Source organism: Thunnus thynnus, chromosome 23 (genome assembly GCF_963924715.1).
Source record: "Thunnus thynnus chromosome 23, fThuThy2.1, whole genome shotgun sequence".
Classification (NCBI taxonomy): Eukaryota; Metazoa; Chordata; class Actinopteri; order Scombriformes; family Scombridae; genus Thunnus; species Thunnus thynnus.
In genome coordinates this window covers 17,864,055-17,884,206 of record NC_089539.1, presented here as the reverse complement: position 1 = coordinate 17,884,206, position 20,152 = coordinate 17,864,055, and the positions used below count along the sequence as shown (strand labels likewise).

The window sequence follows — 20,152 nt, the reverse complement described above, 5'->3', positions numbered from 1 at the left end:
TCAATGTTTGAACAGTAAAATTTTCACAGGGCTGTGTTGATGAGATGATTAAATTCAGTTTGAAACAATTCGGCTGTAAATCAAAACATGGTGTGTGTGAAAATAAGTATTTCTGGCCTTTTGGGGGTCATTGTATTTGTAGGGTTATCCATGTCCATGGCAGGGGTCAGCAAATTATTAACATGTTAGAAAAGAAGAACTAAACTTAAGCTCCATAAAAGTCTGTTTATCTTTGCTTTTTTCCATTTTTTTTAATCTCCTCAGGCCAAATTATTCAAAATAAACAGTTTGAGAAGGTAAAAATCCCTCTTACAGCTTACAGAGACATGTATCATGTGTTTAGGTTTTGTGAGTTGACTGTTCTGTGTCATAATTTAACAGTTTCCTCAGATGTTTTAATTAATTCATTAGATTAAGTCGTGTTACAGACTCTTTGTTCTTGTGAATCTCAGACTCATTCAAATTTGAAATGTATGTCTTCACATCTCTTGAGCGATCTCTGCAGCTGATCGTGTGTTGCGTAGAAGCTGCGATACCTGCAATACCGATCGAATACATTTAATAGAGACATAACACAGCAGACTTAGATTTTCATCTTTATTGTACAAAGAAGCAAAAGCTGAAAACACACACATTCAGTCTGTAGTCTTCAACAGAAGGCACCAGTCGAGCATAGCCAACAAACATAACAAAGGTAATCTTTATCTGTATTTATGCAGCAAATCATTCAGCCAAAGCAACACCCACACATGTACTGTGGAGATACAAGACGAGTTTGCCTGATGTACAAAATGCAAAAAAAAAAAAAAAAGCCAGAATGTTGCCTTTTGCATCCTCTTAAATTATTTTAAAAAAGGTTAAAAACATTAAAAAAAGGTAAACATTTGTGAATTGTGTCACATAAATCTCTTTAGAAACTTTCACACCCACCTGCTCTTTTTATTAAAGCCACTGACTTAATTAAACTAACATGGATGTTAAGCACAGCAGAGACTCATAACTTCCTCCTGTAAACCTCACAGGGAAGAACGCGTAAAACGAGATTTGAGTAATTTGATGCAAAGAGACTCAGACAAAAAAAAAAAAAATAGAAGATACAGATTTGGAAAGCACAGTTGAGTGCATGTAATTGCCACTCTATTCCACTATCTCCACTATCTCACTCGTTTATCCCTCAGGGTATGAGAGGGTAAGTGGACCGTCTGAGAGATCATCCCTCATGCCAAGGTGGCCTTGGGAGAGCTCAGCATCATTAAACAAGGACAATGACCAGTCTGCCAAGGCTGACTGAGTCATACCAACGCATTTAAAGTGCAATATGCGTCAATCTTTTAGAGACTTTAAAAAAAAAGTCAGTGTTTGCAAGTACACTGTCATCATATTAAACTGCATTGAATCTTAATAGAAATCTCCGTCTATAAATGTTTTTTTTTTTTTTTTTACCAGAGGAGATGCACTGCAAGTTCTCGGGTTAAATAATCATGAATGAGGATGAGGTAGTGGGAGCGGACGGATCCTAAACGCTGTGCCTCCTGCTGTGGATCATGGCCACAATGTGGGTGAGGTCCAGACTTTTCATCATCACCTCCATAAATTCGTCGTCACTGCGAGCACCGGCCACAAACTCCTCCAGGGAGAGCTCACCTGTAAGATAGTATTTACAGACACTGTGGTTTTTTGGGTTTTTTTTTTTTTGCACAAATGAGATCTTACATGTGCAAAGCCATCTACAGTTTATCTTCTTTCTATTCTTTTTGTGCTTCCTGACAGCAGTGGAGCTGATAAATGTCTAAACACTGTCCACCCACGATAGATTCCCTCCTAAATCTTAAGTCTCCGCATGGTGCCAGAACCGACTTACCATCTCCATTTATATCAATCCTGTCAAACACACGGTTAGTGAACTCCTCAGCAGTCGTTTCCTGGTTTTCATTCCCATTGATTGCGCGGATGGCCTGAAGGAACAGAATAAGATTAGTATGCCACGTCGAGGCCGGTTGGGACTGAATCGGAGATGCGGGGTGGCAGGTGCATGATAAACTGTACCTTTATGATGTTGAGAAGCTCGTGTCGGTCGATGCAGCCGTTGCCGTCCACGTCATAAAGTTTGAAATACCAGCGCAGCTTGTGCTCCATCTTACCCCGCATCACCAGGCTGAGAGCGGCCACATACTCCATGAAGTCTATGTAGCCGTCCTGCAAAAAAAAAATCAAGAGGTTTTTTTATAGTCTACTCACGCAAGAGCTCCTTGTCAAACACAGTGTCAGACATCAACAAATTATTATGCATGACCATCTACTTATTATTAAACATTCAAAGTGATAATCAGTCAGTCAGTGCCCCTCATCTCAACTCCAGAAGCCATCCGAGGGGGGAAATGAAGCGTGTCAGGATGGAGGATTATCTTCGGGAGGGGGACTGACTGTCTGTGTCTGAACACAGGCGACAATCTTAGCATCAAAGCATTGTCTCATAGATAATCTCACAGTTTAAATCATGCATAAAGATTACAGCGGCCTTTTTGTGAGCTGACAGGGATACTAAATATAGACGTGCAGCTTCTCAGACAGACACATCCTGCGATGACCCCGTCTCTGGCTCCGAGACGCTCTTAATTAAACTGTGATCCGAGGGGCCAAAATGTTTTGCGAGCCTGTCGCTGGGAGGTCACCGCACTGCCTGAGCGTCCCAGAGTGATGGAGATGTTTGTTTTTTTTAAAGGCAGCATGTTGAAACCCCTGAACCAACGTTAGGTCCTAACAAACTCTTCAAAAGTCATGCGGACCATCTCACTCAGGTGTTGTTACCTGTTTTAATCAATTAGTCATGTTTCAGGGAAAAAAGGCCCAAAATGAGCTGCTTCCACTGAGGATGTGACAGCTGTAACTTATCAAATATGTCAAAGAATTTAATAAAGTTGAGTTTTGGACAGCTCACAATACTACTTTGGGCTGTGATAAGATTTTTTCACTATTTCCTGACACTCAGTAGAGAATATTCAACAGATTAAACATCATTATTGTTTCCTCTGTGACTTAATCATAACGATATATTTCTGATAAATAAATCTGAATTTGATCATAGAGGTGAAACAATTAGTCGATTAACAGAAAATTAATCAGCAACAATTTTGATAATCAGTTAATTTACTAAGCAAAAAGGCCACAAATCTGTGATCAAAGTTTTTCCATTGTGAGAATTTTACCTTTTTTTGAATTTAATTGTAAATAAATTATTTTGTTTTGTGCTGTTGGCAATGTGAAGACATCACTTTTTTCACTGTTTTCTATGGACTCTGTAGGCGTTTTCCTCCTATTTTATAGTCTCAATGACTAATCAATCAAAAGAATAACCGATAATTATAAATATGATTTGAAATAACTTACACATTTTTCAAAGCATGTATGTAAATCTTACGACTAAAATAAAAACATAACACATATATAATATACTTTTTGTGGACACTTTAATGTTTAAAGTGGATGCTTCAATTATTGTTAGATAGATACAAGAGTACTTTATTAATCCCAATAAATAAATAGATTAACTCAAATATAAAAATAAATAGATAAATAAAAATAGAACAGAGACTAGAGATATAACCATAACTATAATATACTATACTATTTGTACACTGTTCAATGATATTAATAGCCTATAATACACTGTACATCAGTGCAAGTCAGGTGGAAGTTGCTGGTAATAAGCTGCAGGTTTGTCCATGGATGTTAGAATTAAGTTTACATTTATACATGAATAATTTATACCATGTATATACATATAAATAACATTATATACAGACAGTCCTGAAATAGATTATGCTTAAATTAGCACATAAACATGAGGATTAGTGAAATACTCTGAAACACCTTAAAGAGAAAAGAACGACGTAACAAAATCACCACACTGCTTTCTTTTGAATTTTTTACTCCTGATTCTTTTTAACATGACAAAAACTAACAATCCCGCAAGAATAATAACACGCTGTCACCCTTAAAAAGTTCCATTCTCTCATTTTGAGTGTAGCTTTGTTGTTTAAAATGCGTCGTCTTACCTTGTTCATATCAAACGTGCGGAACATCTGCTCTATGTAGGCGCTGGCTTCTGGGTCCAACCCTCGCAGCCCGAAGAACTGCTTGAACTCGTGCAGGGTGAGCTGACCCGACGGGCACTCGGTCATGAACTTCTTGTACCAGAGATGCATTTCCACTGCCTGCAGGTCGTCCACGGTGCATCCTGTTGAGTTACCCATTTCTTTTCAGACACCTGAGTGTGTGTAGATGTGTAGGTGGAGTCGCAGCTGGTGCACGAACCTCACAGCCCACTTGGTCTACTGTGAAGCGGAGGATCTCCCTCTTCACAGTCACACAACAATGGGACTTAGGGTGAGAGCAGCAGCTAGTGGCGTCCTTTTGTAGCTGTCTGTGTTTGGGGTTGAGGCGGTCCACGCCCCCTTCGGTGTCCTCCTCGGGGCTAATCACTGGCTGTAATCCAGGCGAAACCTGCAGATGATCAGCTTAAGCACCCCATTAAAAGGGCAAGTTGTCCGTCTCTGTGCATGTTTACCCTGAGATGTGCTGACAAACAATATAGCTTTCATCCCTCACGTGTGTCTGAGCCGATACACCTCGCTCAACATGTGTATTAAAGTATGATTGATGCAGCTTTACTGCTCTTAGTGAAGACTAAGCTTATTTATACTTTATTAAAAGACATGAACACACACCGTACTCTAACTCCACTACACACTCCACTTCAATCCATATTCTTTGCACATAGTTATTTATTTTTTAACTTCTCCTCTTGCACATTGTTCAAGACCACTTGTCAAGTTTCTGCCTTTCTGCCTTAAAAAATGGGAGTTAACTGAACTTACTGTAAGTTGAATATTTACCTTAAAGTCATCCGATGAGTCAAGCAAGTTAACCAGAGATAACAAGTTCAATAAACTTAATAACATATTATGGAAAAACTCACTTTTTCAGTGTTTGTGCACATTAATTTGTATCTCTGCTGTGCTTACTAACCCACAAACTGTGAAATGAGACAACACGGTCTGTTTTTTTGTCAGATTTTCCTCCCCTTCACACATAAAGTGGCGGCACATTAGAATTATACTGCCCTCCTTATCTGTATCCCCACCCACGGCTTGACGACTACCTTGCAAAAGGTGCGCCTGTTTTTCTCGGAAACACCTCAATAAACTGTTCGGTTACGCTGACAGAAGGTCACAGTCAGATCTGCTTTACATTTCAAGGTTGAAGAGTCAATTTTTTCATTTGGCACAAGCACATTTCAGCACATCGTCAACATGCTGGTTTATCTCAGTGACTTTGTTCAATTATTAGTGTCTGGATTTGATTCTAACCTCCATCATGATTTACATTGTTTTCATCACCAGGAAAAGAAAACCATGCCTTGCTGTATGTTAACATGTGCTAAAGACACAACAGCAAGTTTCCATCATGTACGTTTTCCTCAAACCACAAAAAAAAGAGTCTCAGGAGTGTTTTAACTCTCAATGCATGCTGGGAAGTCTTCTAACACATCACATTTCTTTACAAAACTGTGTACCATCTATTGTGGGGGAAAAGTGGTGTCTATTTTATACTACTTGTTGTCTTATTATTGTATTTTTTGGGAGGGTTATCAATATTTTATATTGTTTTTGTTCTCTTTTGCAATCTTGTGATGCTTCTTACTTTACATGTCACTCTGTGTGCATGTGATGAATAAAAAATCCTTGAAATACAGTTAAAAAAAGCAAACTATGTCTCATGGCCACATTTTTTAGATGCAATACAGTTTATTGTATTAAAATTAATCTGCAACAATTTGGATAGTCAGTTAAATTGTTCATGTTATTCCCTGGTTCAAGCTTCTCAGGTGTCATATATTATTTGCAGGTTTTATTTGTCTTCTGGGATAATTATCTGAATATCTTATAGATTGTTGGTCAGACAAAATAAGCAATTTGATGGTGTTACTGCCGGCTTTGGGAAATTATCAGGGTCATTTTTTATAAAACATGATAATAAGAATAAAGAAAAGAAGAAGAAAAAATGATATATAGTAGAGGACTTTATTTGGAAACCACAGTTTCAAGATTGCCTGAACCACTAGTAACCGTAACTGAACAAATATAACAGTTTGAGTTCATGAAAATAATATCAAAACACTGCTGAAAGCCATTTGATCGGAATGTCAATACCAGAAACAGTAATTAATGCCACATCCATATATTTAAGTGCTTTTACATGCAGCGCCATCTCACTTCCTTCATATGAGCCTTGTAATCATATCCGAAAGCAGTAATGTATTTGTTGTTTTTAGCAGCTATAAGTGTTATTGTTATAAATGTTATCAACAGGTGCATTCTTACAATGCACAAAAAAAAAGACAAATAATACGGATACATACATGTGAAGTGCTTAAATGTCAGTCTAAATGTGCTAAAAATGAAAATATACATTATGTAGTAATACAAAAAAGTAAAAACTTCATTGGTAAATGCAGCTGTCGTTTTTTAAAGCAACATTTGACAGGCAAACCACAGGAAGCAGCACCTCCACAGGTGACTGGTGTAGCCGCTGTGGAGGCTCATTGTTCAGTTCAGACATGTCACATAAAGTTTGGCTCGTATCCGGCAGCAAAATGAAGTGTAGTGGTTGAATCAGACAGATGTAAAAAAAACCAAAAACAATTGGCTGTTAATGAAATTGTGAATTCTTCATGTAGTTTTCCATTAAAAACCGCAGCCTACCCCTACTGTAGTGCAATAATTTAATTCTAAAAAGGCGTACAGTATCTACGCTTCCAACATATTATACTCTAGTTTGCATTACTTACCCCTAACCACACATTTGCATTAACAGTCATATCAGCAGGGATGAGTGATGAATGCCAGCATGTAACAAGAGTTTTCCCGTAGTGTCTAACAAATAACCTGAAATATACTGTAGTTTCCAACATTTTGGAAGAGCATTTCCTCATAATAAAAAAAATATATGGACACATAGAAATATAACACTAAGTAATACAATGTAACATAGCTATGTTTTAAGAGCTTTAAATAAAAAAGCAAATAAGCTTTTTCTGACTTCAATAAGGCCTCGTTTTCTTTCTTCACCCCGCATCTTTTTAATCCTCATATTTATCTTCTATAAGTTCACTCCGGTTTCAGTCTCCATTGCCGAGATGAACCTGTTGAGAGAGAGAAAGTTAACATGAAGTCACTGCGGCTGCATGTCAGAGCTCGAGCAGATCTCCCTGCCTCCTCCGGCTGCGACGCTTTTCCTCTTCCCCCAGTGCAGATGTCTGTAGATGGAGTCAAACACTGACACTGTGTAGTGAGCAAACAGGCTGGTCCACTTCACTGCATCCACCACCCACTGCACAGTGCGACCCACGAAGGCCACAAACACTGTGGTGTAATGGGCGAGCAGCATCAGACTCCTTCCCAGCTGCCTGCCACGGTTAATGATCAGATTGACTCTTTGATCATGTCCTGCCATCTTTGTGTCTTCTGTGTGATTCCAGATGTAAAAAAAAAAAGTCGAATTTGTAGCTCAAAGGTGCATTTTGCGTCTTTTAAAACGTATATGTTTGTGCTGATGCTCCCTAAGTAGGTGTGGACGGCTGGAAATTTGCAGACACTCCCTTAAAATCGTCCAATCAGCGCAGAGGAAGCTTTGTTTCCGGGAGTGTTTGGTGATGTGGCTCTGCTCTGAAATCCATCCGAGGAAATATAGCAAATAAGCAGACACATTTACCTGGGAAACACTCGCACAGGTGAGTCAAAGGCCCTTTTTTCTGTTTTTAAGGCTGCACCTCTCTCCTTTATAGAGCTGTCATACGAGAAAGAAAAGAGTCTGTGAGGCAGGTTTTTTTCTTTTTAAAGAAGAAGCTGCTCCTTATTTGCGAGCTAAAGTAGCTAACTTATGTGTCGCTGAAACTGAAGTCAACAGTAAACAGCGGATGTTTTCACGCAGCATCCTGTTCACGACACCGTTTCTTAATCTCCAAATGAGTCTGCTGCATTTTTAGTCAAGAGTCCAGTCGGCCCCGGAAAGTTTGCTCGTCCGTTTTTTCGTGTTAGCTTGCTATAATCTTTGCTGTTCACTAAAAGAATGGCGCAGGCGCAGTGGAGTATCCGGCGGGTTCGGGGAGATTCGGCTCTGTTCGGTTCTGTTCGGTCCCTCTCGGAGAAATCCGGTTAGGGAGCCTCAGCCAATGTGTTGCTGTGGATTTCAGGAAAAAACAAGGATTTTTAGACAAAAGCGGCCTGTTTAATCAGTGGTATCTGACTCATATCACACAACACAACCCATGTTCGTGCAATGTATTCATATAAACACGTTTGTGCATATTTTTGGTGTAAAAAGCCCAAAATATCTGAAATCCAGTAATATACTTTTATAATCTACATCCACTTAGTCATGATTTTAAAAATTGGATTTCTAGGTAAAAAGACTGCTTTCTCAAGAAGAAATGTAGGGAGATTTTTTTTAAACATTCTTTTTTATTGATTTTCAACAAGAGAATAACAACAACAACTCAGTACTATGCATAGAGTATTTGCATATTTGGTCCAGAAAACCACACACAACATACATCTACAGCACAGAAGTGTTAAACACGAACAAAACAATCAGCTCAGTCGGTTATCTTCATGCCAAACTGCATGAGAAGATTCAGTGGTTTCTCCTATTTTCTTACAAAAAGATGAGTTGTCAATATGACATCTCAGCTTCTCTAAAATGACATCAGATAACAGAGATTTCCGCATTTGAACGGAAGAAGAATCATCCCCGAACCACTTTGACATCATAGCCTTCTGAGCCAACAGTAAGAGAGACTGAATTGTTTCTTTGTTTACCTTCAAAGGACCCGGATTACTTCCTTGTAGACATAAAAGTGGGCTGAGCAGTTACTGCCCTATTACCATACTTGTTTCTTTACATATTGCCTTCCAGAATAAGGAGGTTTTAAATATAGTTTATGATGCAAATTAAAACATCTATAAACCTGACAAAACCTCTCACCACTGAGTCCATTTTAATATTTGTTCTGGAGCTTTCAATAGTATCACATAGAGCTGAAATGATGAGTCAATTTACAGAAAATGTATCTGCATCAATTTTGATAATCAGAATTATAAATCAGAACAGAAAGGGGTTTGTTGCCAAGTAGGTTTGCACATACAGTACCAGAAGCACCAGTACTTCCCAATCACTTGAATTAGAAACTGTGTCCAAACTTTTGACTGGTACTGTATAAGGAACTTGCCTTGGTGTTATGGGGCATAATGCTCAAAATATACGTAAAAATCAAGAAATCGTAAATAATATAAAATAGAAATTTACAATAAAAATATGCAAGTAAAAAGAGCTGTTACAAGTTTATATTAAAGCGAATGCAATGTGCAAGGTAGCAACCAGTAAATGCAAATGTTCATAGTATAAACAGTAGCCTATATGCAATGTGCAAGTAATAATAATAAACAATTTGCATTATTGTAACGAGCCATGTTGGATGTGATGAGTTCACAGATGTGCATATAAAAGATTATATTTGTTTTTCTGAGTCTTCTATGATAATAAACTGAATACTGTTGGGTTTTTGACTGTTTGTCAGACAAAAGCTCTTTTAGTATTTAAATTTGAGCTTCAAGAAACTATAACAGGCATTTTTCTCTATTTACTGACATATATAAGCCAAAATAATTCATCAGTAAATTGATAAAATTATAGCCAGATTAATTGAGAATTAAAATATTAGTTGCAGTCTTAGTATCTCATGATCTTCCTCAGCAGGTGGAGTTTCCTTAGTTGTCGTGGAAATGTAGATTATTTACATATTTCTGAGCATTTTAAGGATTTTTTTTCATGTTGGCTTAAAAGTAAAAACTGGAAGTTCATTATTGATTTTGGTAATCTTTATCCAATTTCAAATCAAATCTCAACTTTTATGCCACCAAGTGCTCAAGAAAATGGGATGAAATCTACAGTTTCATGAGAACTGGGCAACTCCATCTAATGAGGAAGATATTGATGATCTATGATCGGAAGCTCCAGAACAGCTACTAAATGGACCCTGTGTCAGCAGCTGTTTCCAAGATCAATAATGAACTTTAAATCATGTACACTGGCACCGCCTGCAGAAACTTTGTGCAACAAGAGTAAACAAAAGTTAAATAAAACAACCTTGGATGTGTACATTCACACTTTCAGAGGACATTTCATTCAGCATCAGGCAGCATTTCAAGCTGTTCTTGGTGAAGACTTTATACTGTTAACTGTTGGCTGCCTTTATGCTCCCGTCAATAAAAATATAAAGCACAAAATGTATCTATAGCAAACAGAATAGGACTTGCACAGGAAAGCAAAGGAATGATTTCATGTTTTTTCCCCCTCACAGTGCCATCTTTATGTTGAGCCGTCTGGCCACAGTCCTCCAGGAGCTCTCTGGAGAGGAGGGCACAGATGGAGACTCACAGGTGAGAGAGCAACACATAAATATAAAAACTGTTGAACCTGAATAACCTCAAATGAAGAGGGTTGTCAACTGCATTCTTAGCTTTTAAATAAAAGTGTAGATCTGATGTCTGATCCAGTTGAAATACATGTTTAGCCTTTTATCCTTCACTTGAATAGTCACAAGTAGCAAGATGATAAGAAATGTCTGCTTGTCTCCTGTCTTTTGAAAGAAATATGTTATTATAAGCATCTTATATGTACAAAAATATATGCAAGATATGCACCAGTGTAACTAAGATATGCATGCAAGCAGCAACAGAATATTATTTCTTCCACATGAATAAGCTTTCGCTCTTCATATTTGTTTTGCATGAACAGGGCGTGCTGGTGCCTCAGCTACCTGCAGGAGAGGACCAGGCTCCAGTGGAGTCTGAGGTACCTGAGGAGGCCTTGGAGAGGCTGGCCCACCTGGAACAACTGGTGGTCCAGCTGAAGGAGCTCATCCGAGACAAAGATGCCCAGCTCGTCGAAAAGGACACTGATCTGGCTAACAAAGATGCACAGCTCAAGGTAAATTACCTGTGCTTACCATACCTTAGCTCATATATGTTATCGTTTAGCACTGTTCAATGATATTTGATGCATTTTTTTTTTGTTGCTCCGTATTCACAGAATGAAAAGGAAGCAGCTGAGGCTCGCTTCACTAAACTCAAACTGCAGGCCAAAGCCAAGATGGCTTCACTCAGCAAACAGATCAGTGAATTGAAAGGACAAGAAGGAGCAACAGTAAGTTTAAACCTTTTAAAGTCTTTAGCTTTTTACATTCTTGTATTATTGTGACAGTTTTATAAGACACACTTTTACTCCAGAGATCTTCCACAGACAAAAATATGCCACTTTTGAGCCACAAACTATCAATAAAGCTGAAGCGCTTCAGTTTTTTATCTGACTTTAACATCTGTTTTGTCTACACCAGAGCCCAGACAGTTCTTTTACAGGAGCTGGAGGCGACGAGCTCCATGAACTCCATAACAAGCTTAGTGAGGAAGAAGCAAACAGCAGGCAGCTTAAAGATCGACTCCAGGTCACCGAACAGCTCCTTCAAGAGAAGGAATCTGCTCACGCTGAACAGGTGACGTAGATGTAATTACATATAGTCCTTCTTTGGTAACAAAAGTTTAAATGTCCTGAGGGAGTTGTCTGAATGTATTGTGTTTGTGTTTTCAGCTGCGGAAACTACAGGCTGTGATCTGTGAGAAGGACGTGCGTTTCCAGGAGCAGATACAGAAACATGAAGAAGAGCTGCTGAGGGTCACAACGCAGTCTCAGAGTGACGGCGAGCTTCAGCAGGTGCAAGATCCAATAGTTCTTTAAAATAATCGATTACTTAATTTGTGATTTCTTCATTTATTGCCGACTGACTGAATCCCCAGTCTGTAATTGTTTGACATTCTCTGTTTTCCTCTTACAGCCTATAATCTTATGAATCCTTTTTTGTTGATAGTTTGAAACAATAAGGACATTAAGTAATATTGGAGAATATTTGTTTTAGATTTTTAAATAATAGATATTAGATTATATTGTCCTGTAAAGCAGTATCACGTCATTTTTATCTATATAGTCCAAAATCATTTCCTTCAGAGTGCTTTAGCAGCTATACAACATAAAACTCTATCTGTAGACCCTCAATTCTCAACAAAATACCTTTAAAAGGAAAAAGAGAGAAACTTACTCCAAAAATGGTTCATAAACTGCAACTAAACACTTTTTAAAAAAGTTTCATAACTGGCAAAGAACTGGATTTGCCTCAGTTCATCTCAAGAGGATAAACACAAAAATGTTGCAGTTTATCCTCAAATGGAAGTGCAGATGATTACCACACATAAAATACATTCTTTCTCTCATGCACTCATTTAGTCTCTTTATTTTTCGTCTTTTCCCAGGCCCTGCAGGCAGCCCAGCGGCGGTGTGAAGAGCTTGAAGAGGCCTTGAACTCTCGGTCCCAAGTGCTGGAAATGCTGCAGCAGGAAGTCAGCAGTGCTGATCAGCAAAAACAGGTACAGATCCTGTTGTACGAGATGCCATTTGTTCAGCTACTTATAGTATGTTGGTTTTTCCGCATATTGCTACATATTTACAGATGGTTTAATAGATTAAATACTGTTCCTGCCTAATGAAAGGAAAACTGTTTATACAGACACGCCCTACATCTTGACGGCACGTCATTATTGTGCATTGTTTGGCTTAGCCACGCATACACACCCACTCATGTCTTTCTTTTCTCTCTGATGATGATTCTCTTTCTGCTCAGATCTTGACTGCTCAGTTCCGGCAGATGGAGCAGGAGCTGTCTGCATCCGTCAAGCTGAGGGAGGAGGAGAGGCAGCAGTGGGCCGAACAGTCCAGCAGAACCGATGCAGAATTCGCAGCCCTCCGAACCAGCCTGGAGGCCCTGGAAAGAGAGAGAACGGAGGTTGCAAGGCAGGAGAGTGAGCTTGCCTCCCTCAGAGAGGCAGAGCATGTTAGTCTGGAGGCTCTGGAGAAGGAGAAGATGGAAGTCGTCAGGTTGGAGAGAGAACTGGCTTTGATGAAAGAGGCTGAGCTTGCAGCCGTCCAAGCGAACCACGATGCTTCGGAGAGAGACAGGGCGGAAATTGCTCGCCTTGAAAGAGAACTTGCATCTACGAGAGAGGCAGAGTGTGCAGCCAGCCGGGACGCTGTGGAAAGGGAGAAGTCAGAAGTAGATAAACTAGAGAGAGAGCTGGATTCCCTTAGACAGGAGCATGAAGATTCCCAGAAAAAGGGTGAGATCTTGGCTGAGATTTGGAGACATCTACAATCTCTGGGTCTAGAAGACGTACAACCATCAGAGGAAAATCCAGTCCCGACAGATCTTTCTCTCTTCCTGGACACTATGCAGTCCATTGAGACACAACTGACAAGGCTGAAAGACGAACGCAGCGAGAGTGAGGAACGTTGTGCCGAGCTCACCCACACCATGGAAGCTCTTCAGGGTGAGATCATTAATCTGATCTACAATAAGCCGTTTTTTTAATGGTCTCTTTTGTGACATTTTTAATAATTATCTCATCTCTAAATTTTCAGAACAACTAGACAGAAGAACCAGTGAAAACGAGGAGTCCATCACCAAGATACAGCAGCTGGAGCAGCAAATTGAAACAGTCAGTACTCTTTAAACACTGAAGCAAATTTTGGGAATCATTAGCTGTTAAATACCAGATGTTAGCAGCTTATTTGACTTGAGATGTGCGCTTCAAAAGACAATCCTAAATAAGCTCCATGATACTCTGCTTTATCATCGCTGCAAAGCTTAAACATCAAAGTTTCTCAGTGCCTTTTGCAATGAGTTCTGTTATGCTGTGTGTCTCTATTTATATGATTAAACAAGGTGTTGAAAGCTTAGGATAAGCTGAGTATAAGAAGTAATGCAGTTCTTAATAGTCTATCTACAAGTTTAGACAACTTTGCCATTTGCTCTTTTATTAAAACACACAGTTTTTACTCTCACCCTTTGTTTTATGAGAAGGACAGTCAGTCTCATCCCCTACACCTGGTCACAAATTCTGTCTGGTCGGGTGATTTCCATCAGTGTCAGACAGGACAGAAGCAGGGTCGTAGACGGGCGATACTCAGTGAGGAAGCGCGTCCTGTAATCCCTTCTGCACTGATCCACTGTTACGACTGTCTGTCTCAGCCGACCTTCACCTCACTCTGCAGCCGTATGTGCTGCTGAAATAGATTTAAATTGTGAGAGCAATTATAGAAGCTGCATAGAGCTCTTAAAAACACTTATCTCCCCAATTCTTTAACAGGATTTTTTTTCTCTAGTAAATCACAAAGTTTCCATCCTGCCTATTATCAAAATGTAATGAATTTTTTTTATATCTCTCTTTCAGATGTCTGAAAGAGACGTGACTGAATCATCAGCACAGGTTTCATCTGAAACTGAAAAAGGTACAAAAGTTGGGATTTGTTGGTTATATAAGCCAAAATAAAATCTAATAACATAATATCAAAGCAGAATAAAACTTATTAGTCATTGGTTCTAGTTAGTGCCAAAACAAACATACAAAGAACCATACAGCTGTTATGTACGAATTTGTGGACTGATTGAATTGATAGTCCTTATTATATAATTAATTAGCAATATAATAAAAGACAAAAATGATTATCTTTATTGAACTCCTTAAAATCCAAAGTGGTTTACTTATCATATATTTGTTTTTTTCTGAAATGTGTAAAAGTGTTGAACTAAACTATCCAAGATGTTAGAAATAGCAACTTTTATTTCTAGAATTGTTTTTTTTTTCTAGTTAAGTATTATTATTATTTTCTGAATGACAAGCTGACCACATGAACTTTGAACAGAGTCCTGCTAGTAGCACACATCCTCTACTGATGTGTTTGTTGTGACTGAGATTTAATTTCTCTTACATTGTTTGGGCTCTTGCACACAAAATATTTGTTGAAACTACTAGTAGTTATTTGCTGTTGAGGCTTAAAAGCCTTTGACATTTTTTTCTAATTTCACCTTTGTTGACCTCCACAGCACACATATTGGCACTGGAGCAGCAACTATTGGAAAAAGACAATGAGCTGGTTGCCTTGAAAGAGTCTCTTCAACTTGCTGAAGAGCGCAGTTCCAGTAAGGCTGCGTTGGGTGAAAACTACGATCGGACTCCAGATCAGTGTCAGGATGCCAGTACGGCCCCCCATGACACTTCTGCAACCCATCCTGTCTGCTTGGAGGATACACAAGAAGAGGAGACCACCTTAGTTGCTGAGGACACCTCTGTCCTCTCCATTTCTGCTGATAATGAAAGTAGCCCAGAGCTCATTGGACACCAGTCTGAATCACCAGAAGAATCCAAAGGGACTTCCTCAGATGAGATGGTCGCCAGTAGTGATTCAGAGGTGGCTCACAGCAGCTGGACCCTCCTGGAAGCTGTGAATCAAGATGGAGGCCAGGAGTGGCCATCCATCCTGCAGGACTTTGGCCAGCTGCAGCTGCAGTCATGGGAGGCAACAAGCATGGAGCAGGAAACCTCCACAGTTCAAGTTGAGTCCTCTTCTGTCGTCATCCGAGAGACGGTCCAGGTTCAACTAACTCAGAGCGCTTCCACCACAGATGTGCCCTCTGGTCAGGTCTTTGCCCAAGTTCTCGCTGAGGAACTCCAGAAGAGGTATAGTGAACTTTTGGCTGAGCTGCAGAGGCTCAGAGAGCTAACTGCAGAGTCACAGGAGAAAATCAAGAGCCTGGAAGAAGAAACACAGACTCTTGCTGCTGCCAAGGAAGAGGTCGAGTCCCAAGCCAGTGATTTTGCAGAAGAGCTTAAGTCAGCCAAAGAAGAGTTGGACAAGCTTTCCCAGCAAAGTAGCTCTGTGGTGGAGAAGCACGGTGTTGAAATGCAGCTCCTACAAGAACAGTTAGACATTTTGAACAGTGAAAGTGAGGCCAAGGAGCAGAAGATCCAGGCTCTGCAGACAGATTTGGAAACAGCCCACCAAGCGCTCTCTGAACAGGAAGGTCAGGCCCGGATGCTGAGTGCTCAGCTGGAGGACAGAGAGCTCTTCTCCTCTGAGCTTGAAAGGAAGCTTCAAGACATGGAAAGCAGCATGTTAGAATACTCCCGGACATCAGATCTCAACAATGATTCTTTGTCACAGAAGGACTCTGAGATCTGTGAGCTGCAGCTTCGTCTCGGCCAGAAAGAGCAGGAGATGATGGAGCTTAATAACAGTATGTCTGCTAAACTCCTTCAAGCAGAGGAAGACAAGTTCATGGTAGACAGTGAAGTCAACAAACTAAAGGAGCAGATAGTAGAGCTGGAGAAAGTGAGAGACGAGAAACAGAAAGTAAGTGATGAAGACTCAGCCGCTCCTGCAGAGGATGAACTTACTAGTTTACGAAAGGTCAAAGGGCAGCTAGAAACTCAGCTGACAAACACAAAGAAGAAGTTGCAGGTGGCGCTTGTGCAACGGAAAGAGCTTTTGAAGAAGGTTGCCGATTTTGAGGCGGAAGCGAAGAATCGGAAAGAAAAAGATGACGCAGCGAAACCAGAACTTCCTGCAAATATTCCAGAAGTAGAAAAATCTAGAGGACAGGAGATTCAGGAAATGGAGGCTAAACTCGTGGAACTGGAACAAGCTTTAAGATCCAAAGATGAGGCAGTTGAGACTCTTGAGCAGAAAATTAGCCAACAGGATCAAGTTCTTGCTGAGACGCTTGCTCTGAATAAAAAGCTAAACGAAGAAGCTGAAAACTCTCGTCAGGCTGACGTTTCTTCTGAAACGGCTGCGTTGCAATCTCAAGTGGCGTCTCTCGAGGCAGAGTGTGAATCCCTTCAGAAGAAAGTCCTGGAGACTCAAGAATCTCGCAAAGAAACCATCCATAAAGCGAAAGAGAAAGATAGGCACCACCGTGAACAGCTGAAGCAGCAGAAAGAAGAATACAGTGAGCTTATGGAGCGTTTTGAGGTGCAGAGCGGCGAGCGAGAAGTTCTTCTTACTAAATTGAGGGAATTAGAGGAAAAAGTGAGCACTGAGAGAGAAGACCTGCCTCACCATGAGACCAAGCAAGTGGCTGAAAACTCGGAGAAGCCAGCAGGAAATGATTGGGTCCAGGAGGACTGGGTGGATTTTGCTACGTCTGAGACTGATTCATCACAACCGCAATCCAGTGATCAGATTCAGCATCCTGCAGAGCAGTCTGAGGTTCCTGGCGCACAAACGGAAGAGTCTTTGAAAGCTCTTAGAGAAGAGATTCAGACTGTGAGGATGGCAAACACAGAGCTAGAGAAGCAGCTGCAGGAAACTCAAGCCAGCCTGTCACTGAAGGAGACTGAATTGGTGGAATTTGGCAAAGAGCTACAAGCACTTAGAGAAAAGGAAAGACAGATTGATGCGCTCTCAGAGGAAATTAATGATCTCAGAGAAAAGTATCGCCAAGCAGAGTCTCATACTGAAACCTTGAAAGCAGAGATGGAAGCTGCAGTCAAAGCAGCACCTGCAGATTCTGAAACCTCCATCGCAACTCTTCAAGCTGAAGTAGAAGACTTCAAGCAGTTTCTTGACAAGAAGAACAGCGAGATCATGGAGCTAAGCCAGCAGCTTAGCGAGCAGAACACTCTCATACACTCCATGCAGGATACAGTGTCTGAGAAGGATCAACTAATAGCTTCTTTACAGGAAGAGCTAAAGGCTGAGCAAGAGAAAACCCAGAGGTTGGAGGTTGAGGTTCCACAGAGGCAGGAGGAAGAAAAAGACAGTGAGGCAAAGATCCAGCAGCTTCAACGAAAGCTTCAGGCAGCTCTGATCTCTCGCAAAGAGGCGCTCAAAGAAAACAAAACCCAAAAGGAGCAACTAGCTTCAAATGAAAAGCTCCTAGCTGAGCTGCAGCAGAAGATAGAGTCAACAGAAGATGAGCTGGAGAAGCTAAGAGCAGAAAGAGTTAAACTGATTGACGAGGTCGACCGGATGCTAGTGGAGAACCAAAGCTTAGGATCATCCTGTGAGAGCCTCAAACTGGCCATGGAAGGGATACTGAGTGAGAAAGATGCCTGTACGAGAGAAGTAGAGTTGGCGAAAGAAGAGTCTGCCAGGGTGTGCAGAGAATGGGAGGAAAAGGTTCAAGGCATGAAGGATGAGTACGAGACTCTGCTCAAGTCCTATGAAAATGTGAGTGATGAGGCAGAGCGCGTGAGACGAGTCCTGGAAGCTGCCAGGCAGGAGAGACAAGAGTTAGCGGCCAAAGTGAGGACAAACGAGGCTGCGAGGCAGGAAGCTGAAAGGCAGACGGAGGAGGCGCAGAAAGAGGTGGATTCAGTGAAAGACAAAATGAGAAAGTTTGCCAAAACAAAGCAGCAAAAAATATTGGAGTTAGAGGAGGAGAATGAGAGACTCAGAGAGATGCAGGAAAGACCTTCGATAAAACGAGAGGACAAGGCTCACAGAGTTGAGCTTGACAGACTTCAAGAAGAGCTTGGAGCTTTAAGAGCTGAGTTGGATGCTACAGCGGCAGAAAGAGACTCTTTGGGGCAGCAGATTGAACAGTTGAGGGAACAACTTTCCAAAACAGGAGAGAAAGACAATGATGAAGTTCAGGCTACTACCCTTAGCTCTGCAGCTGTTGTAGAAGAGGTTGTCACTGTCCAGCAATCAAACATAACCAAAACAGAGCTTGTTGAAAGTCAATGTGACAATAAAGAAACACCCCTCATCCCAGAAGAGACTCCAGATGAGCAAATAAGTGCAGTATCTGCACCAGAAACACATTCGCAACCTACTGTGGAAGAGAACAAAGTGGCAGATGTGACTGAAAGTGCTCAAGTTTTGTTAGATGATAGAACGAGGGAGATGGAGGCAGCTGTTAATAAAGAGAGGGAACAGTGGCAGGAAAGGGAGGCTGAACTCAAAGCTGAACTGTCCTCTCTTGAGCAAGTCCTGGAGGAGAGTAAAGAGAAAGTGAGTCTGATGGCCTCTCTAGAGAAGTGCCTGCAAGAGAGCAAAGAGAGAGAAAAGTGTCTAATTGAAGAGGCTTCAAAGAGGGAAGCCCAGTTCAAAGAACTCTTGAGAAGCCTTGAAACTGAGAAAGATAACCTGGAGGAGCGTCTGATGAACCAGTTGGCCCAACTCAACGGGAGCATCGCTGGCTACCAGCAAGAGGCAGCAGACAACAGGGAGCACCTCGCTGAACTTCAGAGGGAGGTGGAGAAGTTGGAGAGGGAGCGGGCCGAACTTGAAGCCCAGGCTCAGAGTGAGGGTGACCGAGCATCCAGACTGGAAGAGGACATGAGACAAGCCCAGAGAGAGAGAGCTGAAGCTGAAGCAGAATCTGGAAAGCAGAGGGAACTGGAACAACAGCTGAGGTCTGCTCAGAGGGTCAGAGAAGGCAGCCAGAGCAGAGCGCGTCAGCTGGAGGAACTGTTGAGGGAAAAGCAGCTGGAGGTCCGTCAGCTGCAGAAGGACAGCATCCAGTACCAGGAGAGGATCAGTGAGCTGGGTAGGGAAGCAAAGGCACTGCAGCTGAGCCACGATGAGCTCCACAACAAGCTGGAACAGTCTCAACTGGAGACTTCCAAAACCCTTGAGGACCTGAGAAGGACTGAAGCAGAGTTGGCTAGTAGCAAATCCAACTTGGACGAAGCCCAGAAACAGTTAAGTGAGGTTTTAGTCGAGAAAACAACTTTAGAACAGAACATCCAAAAGAAAGAAGCTGCAATGAAAGCTGAGGCAGAGCAAACCCTGGACTCGGTAAGATTCAGGCTCGGAGCCGAACTAAAGGAGATGGAGCTGAGACTGGAAGCTGTAGACAGAGAGAGAGAAAAGGAAGAGGAGGCCACCCTGGAGGCTAGAGAGATTGCAGAAGGAGCTGAGAGACGAGCCCAGGAGATGCAGGCCCGTCTGGATGAGTCTCTCGCCAGGTTAGCTGCCTTCTCGCGCTGCATGTCCTCACTGCAAGATGACCGGGACAGAGTTTTGGACGAGACTCGGCAGTGGGAGACTCGCTTTAACGATGCTCTGCAGGGTAAGGAGGCTGAAGTTCGGGAGGCTGAAACACGAGCCAAGGAACTGGCGGAGCAACTTCAGAAGGAATCTGCACTGAAAGAAGAACTCCAGCTCTCAGTTGACAGGTAAAAAATATCTCCTTATC

General features: G+C 41.3%; 2 protein-coding genes across 4 annotated transcripts in view; one reads left to right on the top strand and one right to left on the bottom strand.

Moving 5' to 3' along the window:
* Positions 1-583: 583 nt before the first annotated feature.
* On the bottom strand, positions 584-4,445 carry guca1aa (guanylate cyclase activator 1Aa). The gene is made up of 4 exons (XM_067581758.1): positions 4,056-4,445; positions 2,047-2,196; positions 1,862-1,955; positions 584-1,644 (listed from the first exon to the last, which is right to left on the bottom strand). The coding sequence occupies exons 1-4, from the start codon at positions 4,251-4,253 to the stop codon at positions 1,517-1,519; spliced, it is 570 nt and encodes a 189-aa protein (XP_067437859.1). The 5' UTR covers positions 4,254-4,445; the 3' UTR covers positions 584-1,516.
* Positions 4,446-7,686: 3,241 nt separating this feature from the next.
* Positions 7,687-20,152, top strand: part of golgb1 (golgin B1) — a 104,164-nt gene continuing 91,698 nt past the window's right edge. For all 3 annotated transcript variants that reach the window (XM_067581166.1, XM_067581165.1, XM_067581164.1), the window contains exons 1-11: positions 7,687-7,792; positions 10,421-10,499; positions 10,858-11,049; positions 11,152-11,265; positions 11,456-11,611; positions 11,707-11,829; positions 12,423-12,536; positions 12,791-13,493; positions 13,585-13,661; positions 14,397-14,454; positions 15,050-20,132. In XM_067581166.1, coding sequence (XP_067437267.1) covers positions 10,431-10,499; positions 10,858-11,049; positions 11,152-11,265; positions 11,456-11,611; positions 11,707-11,829; positions 12,423-12,536; positions 12,791-13,493; positions 13,585-13,661; positions 14,397-14,454; positions 15,050-20,132 — 6,689 coding nt within the window. In that variant the 5' untranslated portion in view covers positions 7,687-7,792; positions 10,421-10,430. The remainder of the gene's footprint in view (positions 7,793-10,420; positions 10,500-10,857; positions 11,050-11,151; positions 11,266-11,455; positions 11,612-11,706; positions 11,830-12,422; positions 12,537-12,790; positions 13,494-13,584; positions 13,662-14,396; positions 14,455-15,049; positions 20,133-20,152) is intronic.

What these genes read in the sequence shown, in the direction of transcription:
- guca1aa (XM_067581758.1), bottom strand. Translation starts at nt 4,253, where the DNA reads ATGGGTAACTCAACAGGATGCACCGTGGACGACCTGCAGGCAGTGGAA. An exon ending in AGCTTCTCAACATCATAAAG is followed by an intron (nt 1,956 to 2,046) that starts GTACAGTTTATC and finishes CTGTTCCTTCAG; the next exon opens with GCCATCCGCGCAATCAATGG. An exon ending in GATTGATATAAATGGAGATG is followed by an intron (nt 1,645 to 1,861) that starts GTAAGTCGGTTC and finishes ACTATCTTACAG; the next exon opens with GTGAGCTCTCCCTGGAGGAG.